Here is a 21876-nt window from a genome sequence, read left to right as displayed (position 1 = left end):
CTGTCATCCTGCTGCTTCCCCTTTTACTGAGATGAGGCCCTCGGGATCCAAGCAGGGACAGTATTCCCAGAATCAGTTCAAACCTCAAACAGACGTGACACTTACAACGTGGGGCAAGGTTTCCTTGAGAACTGTGGGATCCAGGCCGAAAGGGTGAGGTATTTTGTTAAACGCTGGTGTGTAACTAGCGCTGCTGAGCTACTGCTTACCCGGGCTGGAGTCTGGGAAGCGCGGGAGGGCACAGGCTGGAGGAGGGTCCGCCTGGGAAGGTTGGCTTTGCTTTCCCGGCTCCTCCTCTTTACCGCTTAACGCGAGGGCCGGTGCTGCTCGGGCAGCCCCTGCGTGAGGCGCGGTAACGGTCCGCAGGCGGGGCAGGCGCGGCCCCTCCGAGCAGCCTGAGCCCGCCCACGGCTCCCGCCCCTCGGCGCATGCGTGGCCGTTGCGTAGCCCGCCGCGGCGCGTCATGGCCGGTACCCTCGGCGGGATGTTCGCCAGCCAGCCGCCGGGGCCACCGCCGGGACCGGGACCAGGAGCAGGACCGGGACCGGGACCGGGACCTGGACCTGGACCTGGACCGGGTCCTCCCGGTGGGCCCGGCCCGGCCGGCCTCATCCCGCCTCCGACGGGGCTGCGCAATCCCAGCAACACGCTGGTGGACGAGCTGGAAGCGTCCTTCGAGGTGCGCGGGCCGGGGTGGGGGAGGCGGCGGGTGGGCGCTACCCTCACGGCGGGTTCCTCCACCCCCCCCCCACGCCGGGGCACCCCTCTGACCTCCGCGCTTCCCTCTCCGGCAGGCCTGCTTCGCCTCGCTGGTGAGCCAGGACTACGTGAACGGCACGGACCAGGAGGAGATCCGCACCGGTGAGACCCCGGTGGGGGAGAGATGGGGGGTCACGGCCGTGCCCAGCACCCCCCGGGCCGAGCTGAGCCCTCGGTGGCTGCCGGGCGCTGCCGAGGTGCTGCAGTTCTGCTCGGCTTCACGAAAGCCATGGGTACGCCACGGTTCTGTTCTGCAGGCCTGAAATACTGAGGGGCTCGGCCGCGGTACAAATCTACGGCCAGCTTCCCCTGGAACTTCTTGCGAAGTTTTGCGGGTGCATCTGGGCTTCCCCGGGGATGTATGTGCCTTGTCATTTGAGGCCAAAATAAGTTTAAAAACTATTTCAGGGTCTTCGAACGGTGACTTTGGTATAACTTGGGGTTGCTCGCCCCTTCCCAATGAAGGGGTAATGAAATGCATGGTTCAAAAGCTGGGAAGCTAATGTGATGCGTTGTGAAGCTGTATGAAGCAATAATAAAAGGTGGGAAAGGAAAGCCTAGATTGCTTCGTGGCAGTGCTTTCAGACTTGTGCGATAGGCACCTCTGAGGGAGGCGTAATTAATACTGGTATAAACAGGAAGCTAAAAAATGGCCCTTGACTACTGTTTAGAAGTGTACTTTTCCCTGAAAAATTTTCAAAGTCTGACTGTCAAGCGCCATTTCAAAAACAGCATAAATGATTTTGAAAACTGTTTCTGGATATTGGGTCATGTTCATATGCTGGAATGGGACAGCGTTTTAGTATTGAAACAGTAGTGCGTAATATATGAAGGCAGAATATTCTCCTAAATACACCCATATTTTATAACCTTACATTGAGTTTGTTGCTTGGGCGTGCACTGAAATGTTTTCTTTATTCAGCCAAGTTCCACAAATTATTTTATCACTCTGTGATTGTCAAAAATGTAATAGAACTTGGGAAGAAGAGTTGTTGTCTTGTAGCTTTAAAAGAAGTTCTGAAAGTGTGCAAAGCAACATTTTGTACAGAGGCTTAATACACATCCTGGTTTTATATGTCATTTGAAGATTTTCTTTCTAGAAAGTACTGTGAAAAGTGTTTTTAATAGCATGCAGACAACTATCAGTATCAGGCCGGTAACTTCTTTTCTGGAATCTGTTCTTTCTGTTTTGTTATTTTATGTTTAGGTGTTGATCAGTGCATCCAGAAGTTTCTGGATGTTGCAAGACAAACTGAATGCTTTTTTCTACAAAAAAGACTGCAGCTATCAGTCCAGAAACCAGAGCAAGTAATTAAAGAGGTATGTTTAAATTAATTTACCTGTGTTGTGCTAGATTAGGTAAGCTGTGTACAAGTACAGTTAATCACCTAGTTCACATTGATTTGGGGTTTTTCAACATAATGCTGTATCTTAGTTGGTAGAACTTGACTGTTTGCATGCCATGAACCTGGAGAAGCTGGAAGCCTCTGCTGTGTGGAGTATTGGAACACCAATGATAGTTTCCTTGGAAGAAACAAACTAGTTAGATTTTGCTGGAAGTAATGATCTCTGAAATATGTGACCTCGGGGAACGGTACTAGTGCATTCGCAGTGCTTTCCCCTCTGTTTCATTAGACACTTTTCCATTATGAGGATCCCTATAAGATCAGCTTGAAAACTCAAGCTAAAAAATTACATGCTCTTTATGTTCGGTGGTTAGTTTTATGCATACTCTCTATTTACTAGTGTATGTTTTTTCATCCATAGGATGTTTCAGAATTAAGAAATGAATTGCAGAGAAAAGAAGCATTAATTCAGAAACATTTGACTAAACTGCGACACTGGCAACAGGTTCTGGAAGATATCAGTGGACAGCACAAAAAGCCTGCAGAGATGCCTCAAGGTCCATTAGCTTACCTAGAACAAGCATCTGCTAATATTCCTGCTCCAATGAAGCAAACGTGATCTTTGATTTTACATATCTTGAATATTTTAAACAATGCAAAGCAGTGGTGTTAGTTCTATTTTGTATGCTTTTTGTATAATGTACTTTGTACTACAAATATAAATAGTTAAGACAATTAAGCAAAATAAATTATCTTCTTTTTTTTTTTTTTAGTGTGCATTAGTTTTATATTTTAGGTGATAATATGCAGAGTTGCTATTCAGGATAGTTTCTGGCAGGAGTGTGTTTTCCAGGATGCATCTTGTTCTTTCTAGAAAGGGTGGCCCTAACTTTCCCCTTACTGTATGTTTGCTGGTATGATGAAAATACTTGCAAAGATGACTGTTTGGTTTTACTGGGAGATTTAAATGTTTCATGATCCAGTAATTGTCCTTAGGTATACAAGCACCCTTAGAACTGTCTGTATCTAGGTCAGATCAAGAGTACTTTTTTTTTTTTTTTTTGAAGTGAATTGTCCATCTCCACTGGACTTCTGCTCACCTCATGAAGAGGTTTCAGGATATACAATTGGATTCTTACAGGACTAAATGAAAATGCAAAATGCACTCTGGGGGGTATGTAATGCAGGCCCAGTGTTACTGATGTTCTGTGAGGCTGGTGTAGAGATAGTCCAAAATACCTACCCCCAAAATAAAGACCACTCATTGTGGATGTTAGGTCATCAGCATCGTCCAGTTTACAGAATTAGCTTCCACTGGGGTGCACTATTTAGTAATCTAAATGTAGCAGAAAAAAAAAATTTTGGAGGTAGAAATAGCAAAGGTGTCATGTCTCTGTATTACTAGGCAACATATAGCCAGGAAAGCCACTTTATAGGGACGCCTTTTGGGGGACAGAGTTAAATAATTAAAATATTGTAACCCTGGAAATTAGAATTAGTAATTATGTATTGAACTTTCTAGTGTGCTTTAAAATTTTGGGGGGCAGAGTGGATAAAAACATTTAATGAAAAACTTACCCCTGTGCATTTCTGATCCTCTCACAGATACCAAGGCACTCCTCAGTATTGCTGTACGGTATTTTATACCTTTGATTACTTGTATAAAAAGTGTCTTTGTGCCAAATCTGATGCGCAAGTCTCCTTCCAAACCGAGCAGTTAATCTTGGAAAAAATAGTAGACAACTGTGATTAAAGTATTGGCCTGTAGAAGCATTCTGCCCCTTCTGTCAGCTTTTTACCACAGTTGAGGTGCAGTGGCTGTTCCTGTAGTAAGTGTTTGTGTCTGTTGGTACAGTTCTTGCTGGCTGTTTGATGTAAGAAGAGGTTAGGGTGGAGTTATGCCTCTTTGCACATGTAAAACTTGTTACGTAGCTGGGCCCTGCTGGTTGAAATTAAATGGCAATTCAAATCATACAGCAGTTGAAAATGAACTATCCTGTCTTAAACACTAGGCTGCTGGTTGCACAATTCCCTGCCTTTCACATTTGTTGATGAATTTCCTGAGGGTTAATTTCTTCATGGTTGCCTTTGCTTCCAGTAATTATTTCGCTAGCATGATATGATGATACATTCGCCTACTTTGCGTGTAGGTGGGCATAAGAACAATAATGAGATAAAATGTACGCAGTTCCCATAAATCTGGAATGATATGTGTATCAGTCTGACTCACACTTCAGCATAACAGCACTGTTTTGCAAAACAGAGAAATTTACAAGCAAGTTTTAATGTTCATACTTCCGTATTATCCTAATTTATCAGGCTGATTGTTACATGTATCGAAATCGAATAGGAATATTACATTGCAATGCTGACTATACAAAACGGTTTATTAAGCAAACAAGAAAATATTTCTAAACCATCCTGCTATAAACATGCTGTTACTGGAAGTATACTGCATGCTGTACAGCTTAAAATAAGTTTAATATAAACCTATTAAAAACTTTTAAAATTACATTATTATATGCAGAAATTATTTTAAACAGCTGATGAAGCAAATGAATATACCTACAGAATGCACTTACAGAAGTAAGATCTTTTTTCAGCTGGAGCCAGATTGACAGGACGTATCAGAGACCAAACTGTGTATTTAATGTAATTGTGGAGTGGTACAGTTTCTGGATTAAAAAGTCTCCTCACATAACAGTATCCAGAATTTTGCTTTTTCTTCATTTTTTACAGAAGTTGTTTAAAAAAACCCATTTTTCTGAAATCCATGCCCATAACTCCATAGTAATTAGATGTAACAGTGCAATTGTTACTAATTGTTTACTTAGACATTACTTTTTTTTTCCTAAATCATGTACTGGATTATCATTCCTTAAAAGAAAACAGGAAGAGCTTTCCTAGTAATTCTGAGGAGTATGGAAATAGTTTGCTTTAAAATGAAAAATATTTAGTAAACCATTCTTGATGTGGAAGGTCTTGTTTTTTGTAATCTTTGGTTTGTGGTGGTTCATTGCCATGTGTCCTGTGCAAACAAATAAGCATTAGCATCACTTACAATTTTAGCAATATTTAATACTTTTTTTTTCCTGGAAAAACTCATGATCCTATGGATGGATCTGTGCTCACATGAACTAGATGAGGCCAAAAGGTGCCAGCTACACTTTCTAGCGGGATCTGTGCTAGCCAGGTAACTGAGCTAACAGCACCAGTAGTAACAAAACAAAGGAAAGCATGAAGGAGAGCTGAAAATCTATGGAGAAATGTTTGAATACAACTCTTGACATGTCAAAAACTTTAAAAAAGAATGCCTCAAGAATATGAATATCAGAAAATCTTGAATATCAGAAAATGGCAGTTGCAATTCACTCTTAAAAATATGAAATACAATTAATGCATTAAAAATGTTGGCTAAAGTTTTTTTTTCTAAAACTAAGAGGTTTATCTGAATATTAACTGGCTTTTATAATCAATTCTATTATGTAGTCCTTGATTTTTCAGCATTCAGGATGCTTTTTTAACATTTATATTAATTTTGGTTAGCTTATAGTAGCAAATACAACTTCACTTATGATTGATTGATTAAAAAAACTAAGAAAACTAAGTAGCAGCCAAGCTACCCTCAGTCTCCTTGTACATTTTCCTTTAAAACAGAAATCTGATTTGCCTTGGCAGTCAGCTGGCATGACACAGAATGCTTTTATTTAAGAAGTAGGAATTGCCAAACTGGATCCAAGCCCACGTCCCAGTTTATTGTCTTTGGCAGCAGTCAGCACCATCTGCCGTCAAGAAAAGAACTCTGTAGCACACAATTTACAGGGTAACTAATCTCCACCTAGGAGATAGGTGAGAAGGCTGGCTTTTGTCCTGAAATACAGTGGTAAGGGATTTTTTAAAAAAATATTTATCGTTATAACTGTATAATGTTAACTACATACATTTTTAACTATTTCTTGAAGAGGTATTTCAGTCATGTTTATAAAACACTAAACATTGTTTAAATAATAACTCTTAAATTTGAAGGAAAAAAATCTAGCTTTTCAGAGAAAAACCACAAAACTAAGAAGTTTTAAGTATCTGCTAATCAACTTTAAGTCTTGAAACCCTTTGCTAAATGATTAGCCTAGATTCATTCAAATATCTCCTAAAATAAAAATATGCCATCTACATCTACCAAGTACAAAGTCAGGAAACAAAAGCAAGAAAGAAAACATCCTTGACAGACCCATTGATACGTGCCCCAAGATTTAAACAGCCATGGTCACTATTAACTACATTCTTATTCAAATACTTGCAACTCCTGTCTTTTTTTTTTTTTTTTTTTGTACCGGGAGAGGTTGCAATCATAAGCTCTGCTGAGCAGTGATTACAGCCTACTTCTTCAGTAAAGTTCTGGGTCTATATACAGAGAATTGAACACATGGAGTTCACTCCACAACAAGAACCTTACGTCATTGTTTATTTCCAAATGTCTAATGTGTTTGCATGCCTACAAGATTCTCAATACCAAGTCATTTATCATCTTAAAAGTCACTGCAAAATGGACAAATACCTTGTGGCAGCACTGCTGTCTGAGGACTGTGCTGATGGAGAGCCCACCCTGAGGCAGCCAGGACTCCGGTCTAAGCTTGTAGATTTTGTTATTTGAGGAGCACTTCTTTTTGATCTCAAGTCGCAGCTCAAAAAGCTCTTTGCGTAGGAAGCTAAATTTGGAACACTGACAACACGACTGGGCACTTCAGCTGTTTTCTTCTGCTGCTTTTTATTGTAACAGAAAACTTCATTACACACATTTTTTTTTTTTTAAACACTATATTATAAAACCTCAACAATACCTCATTCCTAGATATCTTGTGAGGAGCACCCAAAAATGAAGATTCCCATTTTTTTCTATAGGCTTTTAAAATAAATTCTCAGGGTATGCTGTGAGGATTAGGTACTCCAATTAAAACAACTTGTGTATTTGACTGTGAGGTTTTAGATACATAAAAGCCGATAGCTTTGCAGAGCTCAGTTAGGTGTTTTCCACCAACTTGACCTCCCTTCTTTTGTGACTATTTATAGACTGTATCATACAGAGGGGCTGGAATGACAAAAGGGCAAATCCTGAGCAGCTCAGAAAGAATTCATAATTTCCCTTAACGCATGCAATATCGCAAACAGCAACTCTTGAATCTGCAAGCAGCTCCCGAATCTGCAAGCAATGGCTGTGCTTATCCCAGTGGAAGACTTAAGTCTTTGGAGTTCTAGTGTTTTATATTTGCTTAAACACCTGTATCTATATACATACATACTTCATAATACTGAATTCATGTTATACTCAGCATGTGACTGTAGGTGGCTTACTGGAAAGAATTCTACTGAAAAATATTGCCATAAAAAAATAATAGGACCTTTATTGCCTTGATCATCTGTATTATTCAAATAGCAATAAAACACTACAATTTGTAATTTTAAGTGCATTGCCCATCTTACCTTCATAGAAGGGGTCAAACATCTTGTATTAGGATTGAAAGAAAATGATCGATTCCTGTAAGATTCAGTGTTGGCTAAAAGTGAATGCTGAAATTTTCTTCCTTCCTGAGGGGAAAGAAAGTTATGTGTATGGAAACATCTGTTTGTTGGAAGTTGGTATGGAAACATGTATTTGTCAGAGTATTACAGAACAGAAAGAAAGAGTCTGAAGCAATGCGTGAAATACTGTATAGAGCCTTCCAACAGATTCCAAAATATATATGTACATATGAAAGGAAATCTTACCACCAGCTGCTTGATAATCTCTTCTCTCTCACTTAATTTGTCTTGCAGACAGCTTATAAGGTGTGTATCTTCTGATCTGGACTCCCACTTTCTTGACTTTTCTTCTAATTCTTTAAGTCTGTACCAAAGAAAATGCAGACCAGAAAAAACTTCCTCAGACCACGTTCAAGAGATACCTGGGCTGTACTCTGCCCTAAATTCTAAGTCTAAAATACAGGGACACAGTCAGGCCTTTCTGATAAAACAGCATTTTAAAGAAAACAGGCATGTGTACATGGACTGTATTTAAGTACAGAATCATAGAACGGTTAGGGTTGGAAGGGACCTTGAAAGGCCATCCAGTCCAACCCCCCCTGCAAGGAGCAGGGACATCTCCAACCAGACCAGGTTGCCCAGAGCCCCATCCAACCGGGCCTTGAATGCTTCCTGGGATGGGGCATCCAGCACCTCTCTGGGCAACCTGTTCCAGTGTTCCATCACCCTCATTGTGAAAAGAGAGTTGTGGAGTTCCAAAATAAATTGCCACCAGGGATAACCCACATTTGTCCAACGTAAAATCCAGCCTCAGGTGTACAATACTAACGAGCTTGCACGTCACATTGCTAGTCTAGTTTCCTAAGAAAAAAATCTGTGACACAGTATCTATGCATGTCTGTATCTATTGTTCTATTTTTCTGACCCAATAACTTTAGAATTCCAACCATATTTGATAGAGGCCTGAGAAATACTCAATTCCTGTAACTTTCATGAAAAGAGAGGCTTGGATATACATGCTGCTTTAGTGAACCCTCTGAGTCAAAACCTGTAGTGTGAGTTCAGCTCTTTAAATGCCTTAATCAGGGGAAAAGATTCAAATGAGGACTTAGACCTTCTTAGAGATGGTGTGGAAACATACATTTGATTGACCCATTATTTCATCAGCCAAGTTCGTGAATTTCGCTGCGTGAGAAACTGAGTGCTAAGAAGTTTACCTGCCACACTGAGAAATGTATTACAGCCTGCAAAACACTGTTTTGTGGTATTTTTTTGGTAAGGATAAGCATTTTTGAGACACCCCCCCCCCCATCTTAGAATCTTAATTTACTGCATCTCAGAATTTAGATACAAAGATAATTCTTATCATGTGAATTGTTTGAGACTTGCTTACATGCAAGTAGGTCTCTCTTCTGGACCTATGCTGCACATTTGGGATAACAGAAAAGGGCAAGGGGTATGTATAATCACAGGGATTATTTCTGAGGGTCCTATCCTGTATGGTCTGAAGCATCACAGAACCACTTAACTCCATAGGGGGCTGCAAAGTGCATTTATTTACATGAGTTAGCGGGGGCTGTCCTGGGAAATTTGCAAGGGAGTGTGAATGAGCAAGAGCTTAACCTCAGAGATGCTTCTCTGCTAAGCAAAATTAAGTACAAGATCATGAATCAAGGCCTCTGTATCATCTGCGACAAAGATGATTTTACACTTTATAAAATTGCAGGATGCTAAGTGCAGGTTTTAATTCAGCATTGTAGAACTGTATGTACAGTGCTTTACATTAAATGATATCCAGAGTTTATTACAATATAGCTGGGTCTGTGTTTGTAATGGAAATACCTATACACTTCTATTTCACTGCTTATAATATTCTAGTTATAAGTAATCAAAAAATTATACATACTAAGAATAAGAATTTGAAACAGAACTCACTGCCAGTATGAGCCAGAGTTTATTCAAATAACTTACTCAGTTTCTAAGGAGAAAAGCTTTGCTTGGAGATGTGCCCGAGTGCTGCTGAAATCAGATAATATGTTTTCGATTTCCTTCCGGTGATCTTGTTTCAGTATGTCCAGTTCTTTTTTATGCTTGATATTGAGGTCTTCTACCAGTAGCCTTTCATCGGTATTAAAATAGGTCTGAATTCTCACATTTCAATACTAGTTTATTATCACGGATCAAAGCATGCAAATTTGAGGTCTTCTATTGACTACAAAGGTAGCTAACTAGGCGCAGCTCTGAGCTTCTGCTTACTGATTCGATTTCGACACTTCAGTTGCAATCTGAAGCAGAACCACACTAACACTGAGGAAGAGGAAAATTATTTGGAGACTTTCAGCCTTGAGGAAATGGAGGGTCTATTCTATATAATGATGCTATCGATATTCTGTCTATGGTTAGTTTGTACATCAATCTTAATGGTCAAACATGACAATAAATTACCACAGGAACTCACTTGTATTAAGTAAAATTATTTCAAAACCTCTGGGATTTTACTATGAGGCTCTGATGCTATATTTCATCACACAATGGCACCAAAAACATTTAATACTGCATACCACCGCTCTAAAAATATATTTTTTTAAGTGAAGGTAAGAAATGTTATAACAATGCCTTTAACTACAACATTTGCCTTTAACAGATGATATATTTTGAAAGATACTGCTATTTAACACTGTGAATTGAAAACTAAAAAATGCCAACCATTTTTTTTTCAAGGCTAGCCATAACATTGCTTTCTGATACCAACCCCAAAACAAACAGACATCTGTTGAAGCATCATTGTTAGCTTGTTGCCTTTTGTTTGCTAACATTTTGTTAAACCTTGGAGAAACTGTTTCATTAACTCAACGCAGAGCCCATGGTCTGTTGTTTACTGATTGAGAGATGTCAAACTCAGGAGATTAACAATTGCGATTTTCACAAAAGATATTCAAGTCACCTTTTGTTTTTTTTTTTTTTCTTTTTAATGTACTTCTAAGGCCCTTTCACTTGTTTCTGGAAAGGCCAAAAGGTTTCTGCCCTTGAAATTAAAGCACAGTCATGGGAGTGATTGATTTGGCACTTGCCACAAAATAAGCAGCAGAATAAAAGTAAAAATGGGAGCAGAATCCCTGGAATGGATCTTCAGGGACAGAATAAAAGCTTTCCTTCAGTATAGCCACTTTGGGAATTTCCTCTCCTACCATAAAAAAAACCTTTTGCCTACTCTTGTTCTAGACCTTGCAAAAGGTTTCTGTACTGTAGGTGGAATTCACACAATTGAAAAGAATGGAAATAGAAATGATTACTTCAAGCAGATTACTGGTTTCACTTATTTGGCAACAGTAGTAATAGGAATTTTAAATAATTGGTTATAAAAGTTTGGCACATGCAAATAACAAGCCACTATCAGCTTTCAAATCAGAACCAATTACATATCACTACATAGCATAAGATAAGGTCACTGTTGTTAAAGCAACAGTAAAAAAGCTGTTATTTATATGCACTGACCAATTTAACCACTCCCCTACCTAAATTACTGGGCCTGCAAAAGCAAAACAAGAGCTGCAAGTTAATGTTCCAGATCTTCCATGCATTAATTTCAGAGCAGCCCAGGACCATTTGAGCTCTTTGATTCTACCGCCTGTGATTTGAAGGATTTCTCCTTACATAATTTCCATTAATGCTTCCTTCTCAAATGCTTACTGTAGTAGAGCTACACCATCTATCCCCTGTAAAGATTATCCTCTAGCCCAGCAGCTTTAGCATTTGAAGCCTTTTAGACCTCATCAGTGACATGTGAATAATTCTTCTCTTCACGAACAGAGGATCTAAATTCCTTCAAGGTAGCTGGAGGGCACTGATGAAACTCTCTGGTTTGCAATTCTTTCTGTTGATCCTGCTTCAAAAGCTTGAAATGAAAGTCACTTTCAAGTAACTCTCCAAAGAGTGCAAAGGAAAAAAAAAAAGTTTCCTTCTCATTCTTTAAATATCTACTGACTGGTAGACAGCAACAGAATTACTCTGGCTGTTCTGACAGTCTGCTGGGAGACTGTATCCCTTGAGTGCTTTTCTCTAGACTATATAAGACATAATTTTAAAGATTCTTTTAAGGGTATCCTCTTCAGAAAACCTTTTATATATACAGTTAGGGGAATATATTCTACACCATTGCAGAAATGAATTGAAAGGTACCCATGTACCAGATTCCTTAATCTCTCCGCGAAGACAATGTGTTAAGTATGATCATCCAGAAATTTCAAAGGGTTCAACAGCCATACAAATGCACTGGACAGCGTACCCCGGTCTTGTCTCCCATGTGAAAGGTAAGTCCTGCACTTGTACTGTACGCAAATGGGAAGGCTGTTACTACTGCAGCACAACTCGTGCTCTGAGCCTGTGGCTACACTAAAAGGATGTGGTCCACCTTCTACAAAGACAGCAAATACTATAAGCCAGCTTGCCCTTCCTGTGCCCTGATAGCATATTACAGCTCCAGGCTTCCAGCCCAGAGGCACTGTCGGTGTCTGCTATCTCTGCCCTTACTCCCCCAGTGCAAAGCTGGCTCTTACAGCCACAGCAGTCTCTCAGAGTCCATACAGCATTCTCAAGTGTCCCCTTTAGAGTTAACAACCCATTGGTTTCAGCTACAAAAGAGTATTTATAAAAAAAATGATCTTTACTCTCAGAGACTTCTACACTTTTCAAATAGCTCTTGGGTGACTTTGGGATTTGTTTACATCTTCCAATGCCTCTCAAAGGCTGATGTTATGCAGATTTTCTCAGGTCACTCCTGTGGGGCTACACTGGACATATTTCTCAGTGACATACAATGAAGTTAGTTCAAATGCTTTTATTATGGCTGGAGATAAATGTGAAACGAACTACTGCTTTTGCAAAACTCCTAGCCTCTAAAATTAATACTTTAGAAGGGACAGATTCTGACACTCATCACATTTAGAACATCTCTGATGCAGGCATTATTATTGACTCTCTAGATAGCACCATAAAGTGTGAATTTAAGGCAAACCTTCTGTGCTGTTTCTCCCTATCCTGAAGCTGTGCAGCTTCTTGCTTCTGTGACTCCAGCTCAGCACTGAGCAGCTCCATTGTGTCCTTCAGAAGTAAATTCTCTTTCTTGAGTTCAGAAATTTCACTCTGACATTTTTCCAGTTCATCATGAAGAGATCTGATCTGGCTCTGGCTACTTCCTTCCTAAGAAAAAGGCCAAATTTAGTTATTCAAAGCCTCTAATTATTGAACGTAAAGAGCTCACGGGAATTGAATTTTTGTGAACTGATTTTCAATTATATGTGCAATTCTATGTGCAAGACAAAATCTGTGACCGAAACTTCCTGAACATATTTTATACTCCTCATAAAATTGATTTTATTGTAACATTCGTTCACTTACTTGTGTTGTAGATTCTAATCTTTAAATGGAAAAAAAATGCATGTCTTTGGGGAAAAGATTATAAACAATACTAGCATTTTAAAGTGTGACATAAGGGAAGTAAACCCATTCCATTTCTGAAAGAGATTCTGTACACTTCTGTTATCTCTGAAGAGAGAAATTTGCTTTTGCAAAACATGACATGGCAACGAAGCAGGAACTAGATCCTTGCCTGCTGCTTCTTCAGTGTCCTCACACTCCTCAGCTCCCCTTGGAGTTCTTCTATTTGTTTCTTGAGATTAGTGCACGATGTCTGTTGCTCAGAGAGTTCCATCCTTAGAGATCCTGGTAACAATCAGACAGATAACCATTAAGGCAGTCAGAGGCCAACTGGATGGGGAAGGTAGATACAGACAATGTAGATGAAAATATTAATGCATTACATTTTGCTTTGTTCCTCAACTCCTTCACCATTAAGTATAATGGCTTCCTATTACTAGTGAAGTAGCTCAGTTGAGCAATAGTAAGAAGATGGAATTAAATCCAGTTGGCAGCCGGTCACAAGTGGTGTTTCCCAGGGCTCAGTATTCAGGCTAGTTTGGTTTAGTATCTTTATCAATTATCTGGATGAGGGGATTGAGCGTACCATCAGAAAGTTTCCAGATGACACCAAGTTAGGCTGGAGTGTTCATCTGCTTGAGGGTAGGAAGGCTCTACAGAGGGATCTGGACAGGCTGGATCAATGGGCTGAAGGCAATTGTATGAGATTGAACAAGGCCAAGTGTCAAGTCCTGCACTTGGATCACAACAACCCCATGCAACGCTATGGGCTTGGGGAAGGGTGGCTGGAAAGCTGCCTGGCAGAAAAGGACCTGCAGGTGTTGGTTGACAGCTGAACGCTAGCCAGCAGTATGCCCAGCTGGCCAAGAAGGCCAACAGCATCCTGGCTTGTATCAGGAACAGTGTGGCCAGCAGGAGTAGGGAAGCGATCATCCCCCTGTACTTGCCACTGGTGAGGCCGCACCTTGAATATTGTCTTCAGTTTTGGGCCACTCACTACAAGAAAGACATTGAGGTGCTGGAGTGTGTCCAGAGAAAGGCAACAACGCTGGTGAAGGGTCCAGAAGGCGAGTCTTTTGTAAGAAGCAGCTGAGGCAACTGGAGTTGTTTAGTTTGGAGAAAAGGAGGCTGAGGGGAGATCTTATCACTCTCTACAGCTACCTGTAAGGAGGTTGTAGGGAGCTCAGTGTTGGTCTCTTCTCCCAAGTAACAAATGGAACAAGAAGACAAGAGGAACGTTAAGAAAAATATCTTCACCGAAAGGGCTATCTAGCATCGGAATTGGCTGCCCAGGGAGGTGGTTGAGTCACAGTCCCTGGAGATATTTAAAAGATGTGCAGATGTGGTGCTTAGGGACATGGTTTAGTGGTGGACTTAGCAGTGCTAGGTTAATGGTTGGACTTGACCTTAAAGGTCTTCTCCAACCTAAATGATTCTATGATTCTATGAAGATATGGAGCTACAATAGCAATGATTCAACAGAATCATTGAGGAATCAGAGAGGTAATTCTGTGGCAGTTGTTTTGCAGACTAGATCACCATAATTGCTGCTTCTAACCTTGAACTTTACTGGAGTACCCCTGGGCTTCCCTGTTAAGCCCACTGATGTTTTATAGAGGGTCATAAGGCAGACTGAGGAGAGGTCTGGTTGTGTTAGAGAAGTATAACACTTATGTAAGCAGATGTGTCATATAATGCAACTTTTGTGTATATTAGGTACAAATTTTGAGATGAATCAAGTACAAAGAAAAAAAAAGTTCTCTCTGTTGTCCCCCTACAATTTTTCAAGAACAACAGAATTTATCTATTCAACATGTAAACTTTAGAGAGCAAGAACTCTTTCTAGCAAATTTGAATTACTAAAAAAACCCCAAGAAGATAATCCATTTTGTACTTAAAGTACTTTCAAATTAATCTTTCTTTAATAAAAAAACCTTTTATAGATGAGCTTTGATAACCTAAGTAGAAACTCAGAGATATTACAAGTCCTCCTAATGCAGTGCTCTGTTTAGTTCTGAATAAGTTAGGGAACTTTAGTCTAAACTGATTAAACAATATGTATGGAGCAACTGATCTCCACTGTTGAACTCAAGAGAACAGATTTGAACCACATATAATTCTTTGCATCACAGAAAAAAGAGGAGAAAGTCATATACACTAACTACAGTATTCCAATTTAATATACCTGATAATGCATACTTGAATGCTGTACACCAGACTCCTCTCCCAGCAACACTCTGTTGCTGACAGTTGAGAGCTAGGTTAACAAAAAACATTAAGTCTGCATTGCGGAAATTGCAGGGTATGGAAAAGGAGATTCACAAAGACCTGAGTTCCCAGAAGATGGGAAAGAAAATGAATGGGAGGAAAGTCAGTGCTTCTCAGCATATAATCAAGCAGTAGGAGCTGTGCATGACATGCGACATTGTACCTAGCAACAGGGTTTGCTGCTTCTGTATCTGCTCGAGTTCATAATGTAATTCTTTCTTTGCTTTCTCTTCCAAGGTTTGTATTTCCAGTCTATGAGACTGATGTTGGATCTTGAAAGTCTCATTAAATTCCTTTTTCAAACGTTCTTCTGCCTCCTGTAAGCAAAAGCCCCCCCCCCCAAAAAAGAGTAGTTGGAGCCTATTTATCACCTTGTTTTACTTGTAATGCCAGGACGAATCTGCTCTTTCATTGTAGAACTTTCATTTTCATCACCACTTTACACGACAATTCATCAACACAAGAATAAAAATGAGCTAAAGTTAAAAAACCAGAACTTAATAGGGACAACAGAAATTATCAAGATATCATCTATTAGATTTGTTGTACAACATGAAGCAACAACACTGACATCTTTGCACTATTTGGCATTAGAAAGATGTTTTATTATTCAACATAAAAAGCCCCCCAGATTTGACCTGTATGTGATTACTTATCCCAGTGTGTCAGACAAAGGCTTCTATCTTTCCTTGTATCATTCTTGGCTAAAACTTCCACTGTCGTTAGTAAGTGCTGCTGACACTGTAAACAAGGGAGCAGTTGCTCTGTAGTGGCTCTGAAAGCAAACTTCTGTTTTAAGTTTCATTTTTAACAGCTTACTGCCTTTAGCTTGGTTTTGTTAAAGCTGGGATCTTATTCTGAATATATAAACAAGATATTAAATTCTACTTAGGGTGGTTTTACTACATATGTTTTAGAAGCAGGTTTTCCCTAAGGTGTGTAATATCAGCAAGGCCATCTGAACTCTATGTCACAATCACATGTAGATTTTTTAAGTTGATTTTATTTTTCTCAATCAGCAACATTCTTTACAACCATTCTTTTAGTATATTGCATTAACATTTTGTCACTGAAATAAATCCACTTGAACCTTTAAAAGCTTTGGTTATCCACTTAGATAATTGATTTCTTGAAGGTATCTAAGGCAATACACATCATTATACATGTCTATTATAATTCTTCTAAAGTATTTATGTATAAATTAATAATGGATGAAAAATAGTAAAACTGAGTGCTGTTAATAATAAACTTAGGAAGTCCCTTGGATTCTGAAGCAAGAGCACAGCTAGAGGAGCTTGTATTCATTGCAGCCTAACTGTAGAGGGTAGGTTATATTAATTTATGCAACTATTTCATTCACGCTATGGTCTAAGTTCAAATGTTAAAAAAAAACCCAAAAACAACCTGAAGATTATGAGGTTTCAAAATCACAGAATTATGTGCAACAATGGCAACCTATTAAGACAACTGGAGAAGTGAGTTTTGATAATGAGCTCTAGCTAATATATCTAATATATTTTATCTCACAAATACGATCTTTTTTTTTTACACTAGTATGTTGTAAACTGACCTTGAGTTCCTGATTTTTGCTTTTCTCCAACGTTTTTAAGACTTTTTGATGTGATGCCTCTAGCTGCAGTTTAACATTCTGGTTTTCTTTAATGGTGTTTTGAAGATCCTGTAAAAGCTTCTCTTTTTCTTTGTTGGACTGCAGATTATATTTCTTCAGTGACTCCTTGAAATTATTTGCTTGTTGATCTAATATTTGCTTCAGCTGAGCCACCTTCCAGAAAAGTAAGTCAGCAGGACAGGATTAATGGCTGCATTCACAATTGAGAGGAATTATGTGAATTTGAGTACATTTTACGAACTTGTGTTTCTCTATGAAAAACAGTGAGATGCTTGTTTCATGCAAGGAGCCCTTTTTTTCAGTGAATAATTATATCCCTTTCGCATAAACTGTCAGTTGCCCAACAAGTACTTTTCTGAAATTATTTCATTTCAAATCGTCTCTATCTCATATATACAATCCATAGTTCAGCTTGCACAATAATTACGGCACAAATCAGGAGGCAGGCCTAAGGCTATGCTTATTGTCATCCTGGAGATGTAGCACGGCAGAGCCCATTTATATAAAGCAGTAGATTAGAACCAATGAAAATAAGAATTATGCACATCATGCTTCGAATTTGTTTTATTTTCTCCCCTGTCATAGCTTAACTACTAAATATAGAAGACATGTCTATAATGGCTGACACAAAAGTAACAACAAAATACCCGTTTATAAGAATAATGTGGTGGGGTTTTTTTTAGTGGGGAAGGAAGGAGGAGTCTGTTCTCTTTCCTATTTGGTAAGTTTCTTTCAGCAAAAATTTGTATTTGCCCTTCTTAGATCTACCATTCCTAACAACATAGCTGTGAAATTCTGAAAAACTGCCTTCTGCATAGAAGAAGCATGCATAATTAGTAAGGCAAATCAGCATTTCTTTTTCTGCTGTATCTGACTTCCAAACCTGCTTTTTTTTTTCTCTGCCAGGTCTCCTGCAAAACCTTTATGTCTCTTGCCTTTTCTTTTGAGGAGCATGTGAAAGAAGATGGTCTATTTTCCAGGCTTTTTTATATACTTGTACTTTCCACCCTTAGAGAAACAGAATTCAAACTATGGAAGCAAGTTTTTTTTTTTTCCACGTGTACTGCAGACAGTTTGTTAGTTGAGGAAGCACTGTAGCTTTAGTTAGCTAAATAGTTGCTTGTAACTTCAGCTGCACACTTGTGGTCCTTTCTGACGCAGCACCACAAAAGCTGGATGAATATTTACTAAGTGGGCTAAGATGTCTATATCCTTCCACATTTCATTCTCATCGCATATTCTGCTATATTTTGTGTTACATAAGAAAAAGGAGACATGCTGCGCAAAGCCCTTACTTCTCATTAACCTGATGTCCACAGTCAGCATTGCACTGTCCAAAGGGAGATGCTAATGAGCTATGCCAGATCTCTCCAGTTCATAGGGATCCTTTCTCATGATGGCTAAACGCACTCCTAATAATATTCATTAGCATGACTACACACAAGCATGCATTTTTTTCTGGGCTTCCTGAAAGTAAGCCAGTGAGTAAAAAGCATGTGCCAGAAGAGCAGGCTGCATATTTTCTAATAGAAAAATTGGAAATAGGAAAAATGTCACTTGGAATATTTCTTTTGTGAATTAAATATTTGTCTACATGGGGAAGATGAAAAGAGGCGTATATAAACTTCAGCCGTGGTCGCAACATTATTAACCTTCCCAACTCTCTTCATAGACAATTACTGGTTCAAAGCACTACTAAGATGAAACATGAGATCATACTAACTAGAAATAGGCTAAGCAGTAAATTGCTAGCAACAGAAAGCAGATGGAAAAGTCTTTCTAAAGACATTATTTTTCAGTGATTTAGGGGAAAAGACCTATACAAATATAGGCATACAAACACACTCCTGCTACTTCTAACACATTAGAGGTTAAGACATAAACATCTCCATCCTATCAAGTTTCCTCCTCCTGTCTTTCCATTTAAAGGGCCCTCAAATCCACCAGTGCAAACCCTTCTCTGGAATACTTTGCAGTGCCCAGGTATTTTATTGTGTTTCATTACTTCAAAACAGATAGCCAGATTCTGAATTGTTTAAATTGGTAAAACAATGTTTAAGTCAATGAAACTATGGCAACTCGCATCAGTTCAGAATCTATTTGGCTTCTTTCACCATTAACAAACGAGTAACATTGTGTGATTTTGTGTTTTATAATGTCTTCCTGCTGCAAAACAAAACCTCTTGAAAAACTGTACCTCTAATACCATTATTCATTCACTTTTATCCACCAGAATTGCATGAAGTGGTCTTCAATATGCACCTAATACCTATCCACAGTATAAATTCTAGGCAACAGTATTTTTCTAGACTCTGCTGAATTCTTTTCAAATTTCAGGGTTACGTTTACACTTGCCCTTTCTTATGATAGCTGACTTTGCCTCCCAGTGTCTTCCAAGTAAAGAAAAAACGAACAACTATTACTAAAAGATGACACGTAAGTTTTGAAATATTTCAAAAATCTTTCAAGTTTCATTCTTTTCTAACCATGATTACTGTCCTTCTCTTGGGAAGGATGGCTTGATTCTTTTGAAGAAGTACCTCTCAGACTTTGATAGCCCATGGGTAAAAAACACTGGGCAAGTATAAGGCTGTGCATGTCATCACAGTTGGCTCCCCCATTTGACTTCTGCTTTGATTATTTTAATTCACTGTGCTTGCAAGCACTATGAATACTTGAGGTCTATTTTATGTCTGCTCTTCCCTTCTTTTAATTATTATACGTAAGAAGTGTGAAATCTCAAAGGCAAGTAAAGTTGGAATCAGAGAGAATATTTTGACTTCCCGTACCTTTTAAGTAGAAAGATCTGAGTTTCTCAATGCATTGCTAGGAGATGAATTTATATAAAAGACTTGAAACTGCCGTTTGATGTATTACAGAGGAGTCACCACAATTGAGAATTTGTTCAGAGTCAAAACAAGGCACTCATGCTACAGAATTTTACTCATACTATGATGCTATTACATCAAAATGCTAACATGGTATAAGAAGTAACAACAAATTAATGGAATTATATTTTACTGTTGTCTTTAGGCTTATTTCACAGTAACTTCAGTTAAGTTCACCTTCCTAAACATATGATAATTCCTGACCAGAGAGACAGATGTGAACACACTAGGCACATCTCCACTGCTGCTATTTGGTGGTACCTCCAAGATCTATCAAGGCTCTGGGCACTGCTGTGCTAGCATTGTTCAAAGATGTAGCATGACAAGGTGATGCTTGCATTTCCATTTTACGTACCTTCCAATTCCAGAATAGCCCCTTTAATACAAGAAGAGATCCTGTAGTGCAAAAGCAAGGAACTGGAGGACTTTAATGAATTAGCATTTGACCCACACAGGATCTCACATCCTTCCTTCCTTCCAAAGGACCAAATAGGTGTGAATCTGATTTCTTCATCCAGAAAAATCTCAATAATACAGAAATACTGCCACTTCGAAGTGCATCGCCAGAGACATGAAACCATCATGATTCTGTCTACTCTATATAGTGCCCTAGCGATGTCAGCCCAAACAAAAACGTGCCTTATGCAGCCAAGGAAGCTATTTTTAGATCTGAAATTGTATCCAGGTTAGAACTGGATTAGTAACAGCACATTACCTAACCTTTGAGGCGGAAGCTCTGGGCTGAGCCATTGCAAAGGTTCCCAGCTGGGAATCATGCCCTCAGTGAAACATAATGTTGTATAGTAAATGGTGGTTTCTTGGCTGTGAATAATAAAAGGAAAGTATTATAAGTTAAAATTACTTCACTTCCCTGGCAACACTGCCAAATAATTGGTTCAGAAAGTAACTTACAGAGTACCAAGAAAAATGCGATATTTCTCTTCAGAGGGAGCTCTTTCTCTCTCCTTTAGGGAGCACTGTTAGATTCTAAGATATACTAAAACATTTCTTAGTGTATCTGTTCATACTTACCATGGTGTTGTGAACATAACATATGGCATGATACATACTATTTTATATTATTTATTTATGTTTATAGTGGTAATAATTTCCCACCACCCCTTGCAGTTACTACGATGTCATGATATGAGAGGACTAGCAATTAGGAAACACAGGTTTCTTTCCTATTTTTCTGTCCTGAAAGTGTGACTTCAATAAAAGTAATTTGATGACTCACTGCCTTACTTTTTCCATCTGCAAAACCTAAAGAATAATGGCTTCATGTCATAATCTTTTTTATTTCTTTGAGACCTTTCTAATGTGCCACTATTCTTCCCTTCCATGTCTTCCCCTCACACCTCAAACCAGTATAACTTTCAGTTATTTTCCAGGGACGCCAGAATATCATGGTAAATTTTCAGCTCTGAATGGATTACGACATTTTTGTAGAAAAATGTGCATTTAGGGGAATTTGTAAAAGAATAAAGACCACTAATTTCTGAGAACCCATGTTTTACATTAGGTGCAAAGAAGTCACTCTGGATAGGTCAACACAGGTTGGATTGACCTGAAATTCTGTTAGAGAAGAACCCATAGAAAACGGTGGCATGCACAAATGTGTAATGAAACCTAAAAATGGGATTTAGACAGAACTTTAAGAACATTAAGAGCTACACTTACATGCTGTATTTCTAAGACCAGGAAATGGATAGAATGTCAGAATGCAACTGCTTGATACCAGAACGTATAAATCTGGTTTACAGGAGAAATGAAAGCAAAAAGACCATGCTGCACTCGGAAGTAGTACAGCTAGTACAGCATAAATGGGAGAAAAAGCAGGTGTTACATAGTAAACGATCACAACACATGTCTCCATTGCTGGAACATGCTACATCAAGCAGTAGTAATGGCACCTGGGAAAGCGGAAGCACGTAGCAGAGAGGGGGTCAACATCTTGCTTAGCCCCCTGATGAGCCTATCTATCCCTTTTCCTGTCTTCAAACACTCAAAAAGTTGTTCTTATGGCCACTCA

General features: G+C 39.1%; 2 protein-coding genes across 2 annotated transcripts in view; one reads left to right on the top strand and one right to left on the bottom strand.

The window, feature by feature from the left end:
- The first annotated feature begins 424 nt into the window (after nucleotides 1-424).
- On the top strand, nucleotides 425-5083 carry MED28 (mediator complex subunit 28). Its single transcript, XM_086746943.1, has 4 exons — nucleotides 425-679; nucleotides 795-861; nucleotides 1967-2079; nucleotides 2527-5083. The coding sequence occupies exons 1-4, from the start codon at nucleotides 464-466 to the stop codon at nucleotides 2722-2724; spliced, it is 594 nt and encodes a 197-aa protein (XP_086603069.1). The 5' UTR covers nucleotides 425-463; the 3' UTR covers nucleotides 2725-5083.
- The window catches only part of FAM184B (family with sequence similarity 184 member B), a 47514-nt gene continuing 30007 nt past the window's right edge, over nucleotides 4370-21876 (bottom strand). Inside the window, exons 4-12 of the mRNA XM_086747681.1 lie at nucleotides 16897-17109; nucleotides 15490-15643; nucleotides 13231-13343; nucleotides 12637-12821; nucleotides 9594-9740; nucleotides 7869-7986; nucleotides 7584-7688; nucleotides 6661-6863; nucleotides 4370-5133 (exon numbers count right to left, since the gene is read on the bottom strand). Of these exons, the coding sequence (XP_086603807.1) occupies nucleotides 5043-5133; nucleotides 6661-6863; nucleotides 7584-7688; nucleotides 7869-7986; nucleotides 9594-9740; nucleotides 12637-12821; nucleotides 13231-13343; nucleotides 15490-15643; nucleotides 16897-17109 (1329 nt within the window). The 3' untranslated portion in view covers nucleotides 4370-5042. The remainder of the gene's footprint in view (nucleotides 5134-6660; nucleotides 6864-7583; nucleotides 7689-7868; nucleotides 7987-9593; nucleotides 9741-12636; nucleotides 12822-13230; nucleotides 13344-15489; nucleotides 15644-16896; nucleotides 17110-21876) is intronic.

The sequence above is a fragment of the Chlamydotis macqueenii genome, chromosome 4 (assembly GCF_036417535.1).
Source record: "Chlamydotis macqueenii isolate bChlMac1 chromosome 4, bChlMac1.mat, whole genome shotgun sequence".
Lineage (NCBI taxonomy): Eukaryota > Metazoa > Chordata > Aves > Otidiformes > Otididae > Chlamydotis > Chlamydotis macqueenii.
The sequence above is the reverse complement of the archived record's forward strand: the minus strand, read 5'-3'. Positions and strand labels throughout refer to the sequence as shown.